The sequence below is a fragment of the Coregonus clupeaformis genome, chromosome 33 (assembly GCF_020615455.1).
Source record: "Coregonus clupeaformis isolate EN_2021a chromosome 33, ASM2061545v1, whole genome shotgun sequence".
In the NCBI taxonomy this organism is placed as follows: domain Eukaryota; kingdom Metazoa; phylum Chordata; class Actinopteri; order Salmoniformes; family Salmonidae; genus Coregonus; species Coregonus clupeaformis.
The window spans coordinates 26,111,530-26,121,187 of NC_059224.1; the positions used below are offsets into that span (position 1 = coordinate 26,111,530).

General features: G+C 39.8%; 1 protein-coding gene across 1 annotated transcript; it reads left to right on the forward strand.

Annotated features, from left to right (window-relative positions):
* Positions 1-225: 225 nt before the first annotated feature.
* LOC121549349 (endothelin-1-like) lies at positions 226-8,528 on the forward strand. Its single transcript, XM_041861205.1, has 4 exons — positions 226-522; positions 5,556-5,724; positions 7,605-7,733; positions 7,842-8,528. The coding sequence occupies exons 1-4, from the start codon at positions 462-464 to the stop codon at positions 7,948-7,950; spliced, it is 468 nt and encodes a 155-aa protein (XP_041717139.1). The 5' UTR covers positions 226-461; the 3' UTR covers positions 7,951-8,528.
* The last annotated feature ends 1,130 nt before the right edge of the window (positions 8,529-9,658 follow it).

Genomic DNA, 9,658 nt, shown 5'->3' on the forward strand with positions numbered 1-9,658 from the left:
GCACACCTTTCAGTCAGTGGGAGGACACTTTACGTGTGGTCATGAACCGTCCTCTCTCAATTCAGCTCTTTCCTGCTGTATGTTATCAGTAACTGGCAGGCCTGCAGCACATAGCAGAGATGTATACACTTATTGTAGTGTATCGCTGCACGCGCACACAAACACACACACACACACACACAAGTGTAGTGCTGTTGTCCATGTGTGGGACTGTGGTGGTAGCCCTGGGAGAAGAGAGGCAGAAGTAGTGACAGAGACAGAATCTGGGGAGGAGGAAAGGAGGGTGTGGTGATGCTTGAGGTGTCTGAGGTACTGCTGCTCCAGACCATAGCCTGGGACTGACTCTAGAGCTTCTCCAGGCTTCACTTCTCACTGGTACCTGCTTCTGGAAATATTGTCACTACCTTTTTGAATTTGGAGCTGTTTGCACTCACAGCTGTTTGGAACATTGGAACAGAATAATGGATCTCACCACTTTTTACTTCCTGACCACTACTTTGGTTTTGATAGTGGAGCATGAAGGTAAAGACTTTTCTCCCATTCTGATATGGCAGCATTTTAAAAAATGATTTTGTGATTATTGAGACTGTATGAGAATCTTGCACTTTTTGTTTCAACTGGCATAAAGTGTGCTTTACTATCCTGTGGGGTATACTTCACCTAAGCTGTGGTTTAATAGAGACAACATGTAGTAAGTAGGTGATCGCGAGCCCTTATGTTAGCCGTGCCTGTGAGCAGATGCCTGGATCAACTGTCAGCTTTAACTGTGTGCTTTTATCTCTGTTTGTTTTGATATGTTCTTCAAAGGAGCAGTGTGTTAAATGGATTTACTTGGGAACAAAAAAGCCTATTTTATATTATTTTTATACAGTTGTTATGAAGGAGATGTCCATATCCCCTGCTCAAGAGTCACAATATTCTGTATGAGATTAGAGAGAAACTGTTAGCATAAGAATGACCTCTGATTTAATCTTTGCTGTTGATGTTGTGAACTGATAAAATGTTTGTGCAAATGTCGAATGAGGAGAGTGTTATGTGTTACAAATTTCAAAACATGGTCCCGCGTCGTTCAGTTGGTAGAGCATGGTGCTTGCAATGCCAGGGTTGTGGGTTCGATTCCCACGGGGGACCAGTACAAAACATGTGTAAAAATGTATGCACTCACTACTGTAAGTCGCTCTGGATAAGAGCGTCTGCTAAATGACAAAAATGTAAAAACAGGAAAAAACTTAAACTGAACCCAATGGATGAAATGTACTTTAAACTACAGTATTAGCAAAACAGCATCCCACTTTTCAACTTTAGAATGATATTATACTGTATATGTACATGTAAAGGGAAGAAGAGGGGAGAAATGTGGAGATTCTGAGGCCTCTACTCTTGAGGCCCATGTCCTGGAGCATAGGAGTTAGATGCCAGCTAATGTAAACCACAGTGTTCTGATTTATTTTCCAACCTGGCATTTTAACTTCAAAGAACACCTTAACTCCTCCACATTCCAATGGGCAACCCCTTCAATTTCCCTATAGCACTTCCCCAGGTTGTTGCTTTATCAATTTACCTGGTAAGATAAGGTAAAGTCAATTAATAAAATGGATCACAGATAAGCCATCAATCACAACTTCCACATTTCTCATTACATTAAATTTAACTTTAATCTAACATATCCTGAACAGGATTACATTTATCAACCAAACAAAATGTGATCGTGTGACCTGCTAGTATTGGTCTGCAGGAAATTCTAAATGAGTGTGTTTTTGATACATGAAGAATCCTAAACCACTCTGCCGTTGTGGTAGCCAGACATCTGATGCTTATTACAAGGGGTTGAAAAATATCCATATTCTTTTCAATCAGAGGGAAAATTCCAAAACACCTAGCTACGTACTCCTCGATCGAAGAAGGACAAAACTGATAAATTCAGGTCAGGACACAAACAAAAGTAAGAGGTAACTATCTAGAGATAAATACTCTCTATAGATATGTACTATTTCTATAGATATCTCGAGATTGGTAATATCTCTAGATCAAAAGATACAATGCAACAGGTGTTCACAATGGGGCTGTTACATCACATCATGCAGTGCTTTTGAGGAATTTGGACTACTCATTCAGCCTAATATAAAAAATATATTGCTCTTTTGGTCTGAATATTTCTAAGCCATGTGTTGCTATCCATGTGTGCTGCACATTCCCTTAGGAACCACAGAACATAAGTCAGTTCTATAACAGTGACCCCCAGGCAACACCCCACCTCAGTGTAGAGGGCTTTAGCTGCAGGAAACAGGGATTCAGCTCTGGTGGTTGGCTGAAATGAATAAAATGGCTTACAAATAAGCCATCAATTAAAACTTCCACATTTCTCATTACATGGAATTGAACTTTTTGTTTAATCTAACATATACTCAATAGGAAAACATTTATCAACCAAACAACATTTTATTGTGACTTGTTATTGGTCTGCAGGACATTCGAAATGAGTGTGTTTTTGATACACTGAGTATTTGTCATCCATGAAGAATCCTAAACCACTCTGCCGTTGTGGTAGCCAGACATCTGATGCTTATTACAAGGGGTTGACAAATAGCCATCTTTTTTTAAATCTGAGGGAAAAATACAAAACACCTAGCTACGTACTCCTTGATCAAAGAAGGACAAAATGTATACATTTAGGTCAGGACACAAACAAAACAAACAAAAGTAAGGGTTAACTATCTAGAGATAAGCACTCTTTCTATCTCGATATCTCTAAATCAGAAGATACAATGCAACAGGTGTTCACACTGGGGCTGTTTTTACATCATTTACATAAGTATTCACACCACAGAGTCAATACTTTGTAGAAGCATCTTTGGCAGCGATTACAGCCGTGAGTCTTTCTGTTCATGGCTCTAAGAGCTTTCCACACCTGGATTGTGCAACATTTGGCCATTATTATATTCAAAATTCTTCAAGCTTTGTGAAATTGGTTGTTGATCATTGCTAGACAACCATTTTCAGGTCTTGACATATATTTTCAAGTAGATTTAAGTCAAAACTGCAATTCGGCCACTCAGGAACATTCACTGTCTTCTTGGTAAGCAACTTCAGTGTATATTTGGCCTTGTGTTTTAGGTTATTGTCCTGCTTAAAGGTGAGTTCATCTCCCAGTGTCTGGTGGAAAGCAGACTAAACCAGGTTTTCCTCTAGGATTTTGCCTGTGCTTAGCTCCATTCTGTTTATTTTTAATCCTGAAAACTCCCCAGTCCTTAACGATTACAAGCATACCCATAACATGATGCGGCCACCACTATGCTTGAAAATATGGAGAATGATACTCAGTAATGTGTTGTATTGAATTTTCGCCAAAAATATAACACTTTGTATTCAGGGCAAAAAGTGAATTGCTATGCCACATTTTTTTGCAGTATTACCTTAGTGCTTTGTTGCAAACAGGACGCATGTTTTGGAATATTTTATTTTTTACAGGTTTTCTTCTTTTCACTCTGTCAGTTAGGTTAGTATTGTGGAGTAACTACAATGTTGTTGATCCATCGTCTGTTTTCTCCTATCACAGCCATTAAACTCTGTAACTGTTTTAAAGTCACTATTGGCCTCATGGTGAAATCCCTGAGTGGTTTCCTTCCTCTCAAGCAACTGAGTTAGGAAGGACGCCTGTATCTTTGTAGTGACTGGGTGTATTGATACACCATCCAAAGTGTAATGCATATCTTCACTATGCTCAAATGGATATTCAGTGTCTGCTTTTGTTTATTTTTTACCCATCTACCAATAGGTGCCCTTTTTTTCCAGGAATTGGAAAACCTCCCTGGTCTTTGTGGTTAAATCTGTGTTTGAAATTCACTGCTCGACTGAGGGACCTTACAGATAATTGTAAATGTGGGGTACAGAGACTAACGAGGTAGTTATTAAAAACTCATGTTAAATACTACTGGTGCGCAGGTCAGCTGAATTATTTTTTGACAGTGGGTGCAGGATTTTTTTTGCATGATTAAGATATGTTTCTGCTTATAATTTTGGACATTTTGGTAGGCTATTTGTTAGTCAACTTGTCTATAATTAGATACATGCAGCTTCTCTTCTGTCATTATATGTTGCCGTAGAAGACTAAATAAACCCTTGCACACCAATCCATTTTAAATTCAGGCTGCATCACAACAAACTGTGGAAAAGTCTAGGGCTGTGAATATTTTCTGAAGGCACTGCCGGGGATATAATCTGTTTATAATGTTAGATCCAGAACTAATCTTGTAAAAACAGGGCCAGGGGCTCTGACGATATTGACTCAACATTCTGCCGGAGACTGTTTCTCACTTAATGGGTGGGTATGGATTAAATAGTAATCTCATGGATGTCTTTGGCAATCAACTCCTGAATCCCTAAAGCAGTGAACTCTCACTTCTCCAAACAGGTCACTAAATAAAATTTTGTTTGGCAATCGCTTGTCATCTCAGGAGGCATGCAAGGCTTGTAGTGTAACATTTCCATACTAAATGCCAATACAGTATAATCCGTGGTCCGGGCGTCTGTATGATCCCAACCTTTAATTTCCTTGCCTAAAGCAAGAAATCCACTATTAAAACAGTTTCCTGATCAAGAGATGATTTTCCTTGAGCTATTTGTGTCAGTCAAAGCTACTTACGTAAATCACTCAACACCTGTATGATCAGACTCTCTGTTGGGGGATCTTCACTGAAACTTGTTTATAAAGAGCTAAAGAGGACCGTTTGGGTGTACAAGGACAATCTGTTTTCATTCAAGTGATAAAAAGTCAAACCCCAACCCAATTATCGGAAGCTGCGCTCCTGGCTTGCCCCAGCAGACGCCTGAATGCACTGCATGAACTTGCAGGGAATGTGCAGGGTACAATGTGGTTTGCCACTGATTCATTGGAGTGCTTTAAACCCAAATCCACATGGCATTTGGGATTCTCCACCACTTGAGTTTCATAGTACGTTTATTAAACTATTGTCCTTTACAGGGTGTAAAAGTTTGATACAATTGACAAAATAAAATATAAAGCTGGAAGAAATATATTAGGGTTAGATGTGGGAAACATAAGAATGTAGCTATGTGTAGACAGTGTCACTATCAGCAAAAAAATCCCCTGTGTCTATAGTGCACATACAGTGGCAACCTAATCTAGACTTCATCTGGGCTATCAGACTGTAATAATACGTCTGACTGACATCAAATGAATAACCAGTGATGATCAGTGTCTTTCTGAGGACTGGATAAAAGGCTGTCTGTTGCCAGGTGTAGCCCAGTAGCAGTGAGATGGACTATAGACGGTGAGATGGCTGGAGGACACTCAATAAGTGGATTGTTTTATAGACTGTTGGTCCTTGTGAGAAGCATATCATAGGATTGATGTGTCAAGATAATAACAGCATTAGCAGTGCCAAATGAGCTACAGTACATGCTGTACTTCAGAAACGAATAAAAATGGAGTGACCACAATCTCACAATTCTGTACCGTGTGTCCTCATAAAAGTTTCATTAGTATGTATTATCTTGATATAATGCTTTATTCATGTTTTTTCCCTTTCTCCCAGCATACTCAGACTCCACCTCCATCCCTGGGCCTGGTCCAGAGGAGGGCCCCGTGAAGCTGCTTGACCACAGGCCCCATGGGCGGGAGAAGCGTTGTTCCTGTGAGAACCTGAAAGATAAAGAATGTGTGTACTTCTGCCACATCGGCATCGTCTGGGTCAACACTCCTGGGTGAGTCCATCAAGACGCTCACACATGAACATCACACAGCACAACTGGAATTCACCCCCTCATGAACATACCATAGCTAGAAAGATCTTGAAGAAAGAGCTCTTGGTGTTGTGAAAACAGAGAAGTTCATCTATACATAGTTTTGTTGGATTGAAAAGGTGGAGATGAATAACATTTTAATGATCCATTCTCATGCTGTATCATATTTTCGTATTGAACCATGGTATGTTCTGACAGTGCAATGAGAAGCCACAGGTTTTTTTTGTGATTCATTATCACATCAGGGTGTAAGGAGTTGGATGATTTGTGGTACTCCATAAATCTCAAAACCACAAAGTGTGAAGGATTTAATTTAAAATAAGAGACAGCTACTGTTTATCATCAACTCAGACTGTCTCTCAACTCTTTCCTGCTGAAGCTTCTTGTGTAACACAAATAAAGATAATATCTACTCACATTTTTCAAAAACAAGTAGTGTAACTCTTCAACATTTACTACAGTCGACCTACAATAAGATGGATCTGAACATACTTCCTGACCCAAATATCCCACATCCAATTAGTTGGAGGAGTGGTTAGGGCATCTGTCCTCTTGTTAATTCCTTGTTTCTTCAAAAGAGCTTTCATATGTGTTCTGGAAGTACCAGGTTTCTATAAGTTTGCCACTATGCTGTACTTCCCCATGGTTAGCCAAAGACAGCTACTAAAGGCTAAGGCGTATACATTTTAGGTCCTGTGCTATGTTTAAACATAGAATCACAGTAGTAGTATGCAATTACGTGATCCTTTGTTGTTGCCATTATCATATCATTGGTAATACCACACGTCCTCCTACCAAACATTATATAGAAAAAAGGATGGATATCGGCAGTTAGGAACTGATATTGCATTTCATATTAATGTTCACAAATGACCATTCATTTCCAAAAATTAGCATTGGGTTTTATGAGACTCATATGTGATTTCTATTCAATTCTGTTGACTCAAGCTATCTACTTCCAACGCCAACTCTAGCAACTACGACAGGTCACAGTTCATAAAGAGTAGAGGACACTTACTGGCAGCTAAAGAGACAGGCTTTCACCGTCCAAAAAACTGAGGTTTAACTACAACAGAGAGAAAGAGATGACGGATGAGAAATGAAAGGGTCACCTTTCAACAGCTGCCAAAAACACAGTATGAAATGCAGATGTGTTGGTGTTTAAAAAGCAGGCTGCTCCGACACACACAGACATACAGACAGACAGACAGATGGGTGCATGTGTGTGAGCGTGTGCGTCAGCGTGCGTGTGTGTGCATGTGTGTGATGGTGTGTGGAGAACACAGGGGGGAAGGTGACCCTGTTTGATGGGGATGCTTTGAGCCGTGCATGGCATCTGGAATCAGTTGACTGTGTGCATGGTCTTGTTAACATGTCCCAGGCATGACATGAGCATCGAGCCATCATGGCGGGCAGGCAGACTTGCTCTGGTTGGCGTCAGGTTTGGGTTAATTCCCAGAGCAATGAAAGAGCAGCTTTAGGAGATATAAATGTGTTATTACAGACTATAGTCCTCTCTGTGTCCTGTTAGGTTTAGTACATTATACCCTCGAGACTCACTAGACACCAGTGTTTGCCCAGCTTTTCAGGGCCATGCAGTTGTATATATGGTATCTTCTTAATTGGTTCTGTAAAAGCATTTTGTGAGTGCCAATAGAGATAGGATATTGAGCTATTATGAGCGTTTGAAGATTAAATTCCAGACATCCTGTGCTGTGATAAAATAAAACAAAACACTAAGTTCCCTTTGTAGGTTAAGAAACACGTCCATTCAATTCAAAGATGTTGTTTATCATTCCATGTACAAAATTTGCTCATCAATCCCTTAACTCTGTCTCTAGTCAGATAGTGCCATATGGAGTGGGCTCTTTCCCTGTTCGACTGAGGAGAGAGGTGGGACGATGCTTCTGTGCGGAGAAAAATGACTTTGAGTGCCTTCACTTCTGCTCTGCCTTGCATACACTCAAAGAGTAAGTGTTCTTGAATCACACTTCAAGTGTGTTAATATCATTGCTATGCCATATCAAATGTTGGGAGGAAAGAAGTTTAAAGTGTCATTTCTTTCCTCATTTCCATAGAGGTGAAAATGTTTTGGTCAAGAGGAAGTTTGCGACAAAGTTTAAGAAGAGATATAAGGCTGGAATCTCGAATATAAGGAACCAACAAACACTAATTCAAGAAAGCTGAAAGGAGAGAATGGACACTAGTTTCATGTGTCATCCACTTTCATTGGTCTCTTTTACAATATGATGCAAAAGAACATTGTACAATGGTGGCCTGCGTCTGAAATGTATTTATGAAATTATGTCGTAACTTTGCCTTCTTTTTGTCATTGTAAATTCTTTTTTTATGATTTTATTGCTGTACATAAATATTTTTACTTTACAACATACAGTACATACATCATTTTGAAATCAGATATTGTTACAGTAATGCAGAAATTATCAATATTAAGAGAATAAATGTAAATGTCTTGTATCTCTGTCAAATGTATCTTTCATGTTAACATGTTTTGGCCGCTTAAATCCTTTGGACATGTTTTCTGTCATAAAGTTTGAATGTGAAAGATGCACATACCGTAGATGCAAAGCAATGCAGTTCATGGTTCTTCACAGTGAGTTATGTGCCAAACCAGACAGGAAATAAGCTGTGTGATCTAGGACAGGTGGGTGAGTTATTGTATCATATATCCAAAAGTATAAAAGTAAAATGTACATATTACAGCATTGCAGTTTTTTGCTTTGCTACCAAGACATTGATTTCAGGCTAAGGCTGGTAGGATTCAAGCAAACCTGCAAGGCTACCAGAAAAACACCCATTTCATACATTACTACTATCTATTACTATCTAAGGTACAAAGCTTGTCTGTTTTGACATATTATCTCATAACTAGATATGCAGGTTGGTTTGAGCACCAGCCCTGTTTCAAAGTTGATCAAATAACTATTTATTTTGTTTCATAGATGATTTTATAGCTATTACATGACAACATACACTAGATCCTTGTGGTTTTATTGCACTGTCCCTTAGTTGTTACAGTGATCTTCCATCAACCCCCTTGAGTTTAGATCTGCCTGTGAAATGTTCCATTTAGGCACAGACTAAGAAGTGTGTGTGTGTGTGTGGTGTGTACAGCATGTCTGCCTTACAATGGAGGAACTCATTGGCTGAACGCCCTAGCCTGTCCAGCATGTATGGAGCAGAAGAGGAGTGGCTGTCATCCAATCATCATCCCTCTCCTCTCCTCTGTTCACCTTACGGTCAGGTCGTGCATTGCTCTGGGGATCAGGGATGGACCTTGTCCTCTCTGTGCTCCCTGCAGACCGTTGCTCTGTCAGCCTGAAGAAGCCAGCAGGACCGCTGGATTCAACATGATTACACCCTCAGCCCTGTCTAATCTTCTCCCACAAGGCTGTGCTCACCGCTCACAGGAAAATAACTCTGTTCCGATGTATAATGGGCTATGTCTTAATGTATGATTTGTGGCTTTCGGTTACTGCAATTTCCTCGACTTTGCTCTCATATTGTTTACAGTGTTGTTTGCAATGTTTTCTTTTAGATTACTGTGGTACATCCAACCTTCCCAAGGGGAAAATCAAGAAGGACAAATTCTACACACAACACAATTTCCACCTGATATAAAGCAGAAGCCCCTCAATTTTCTCTGAACGCACCATGGTAATTCCTTTTCTTTTGAACAATTTCTTGGAAAAATAGAGGTATTGCGCGTACAAAATTCACACATACTGTACCTTCAGAAAATCTAACAAATGGAGAGGTGGAAACAAATGTCTTCTGTAGACAGTTCCCATCTGGGCATAAATTACAGATGGGTCTTTAGGGTCAGATCTATAGTATGCCCAGGGAGCTTAGGTGAAACTAGAACTCACATCTG

Excerpts from the sequence above, each read along its gene's own strand:
- LOC121549349 (XM_041861205.1), top strand. The coding sequence starts at position 462 with ATGGATCTCACCACTTTTTACTTCCTGACCACTACTTTGGTTTTGATA. Across the intron at positions 523-5,555 it reads TTTGATAGTGGAGCATGAAG|CATACTCAGACTCCACCTCC; the intron begins GTAAAGACTTTT and ends CCTTTCTCCCAG. Across the intron at positions 5,725-7,604 it reads GTCTGGGTCAACACTCCTGG|TCAGATAGTGCCATATGGAG; the intron begins GTGAGTCCATCA and ends CTCTGTCTCTAG.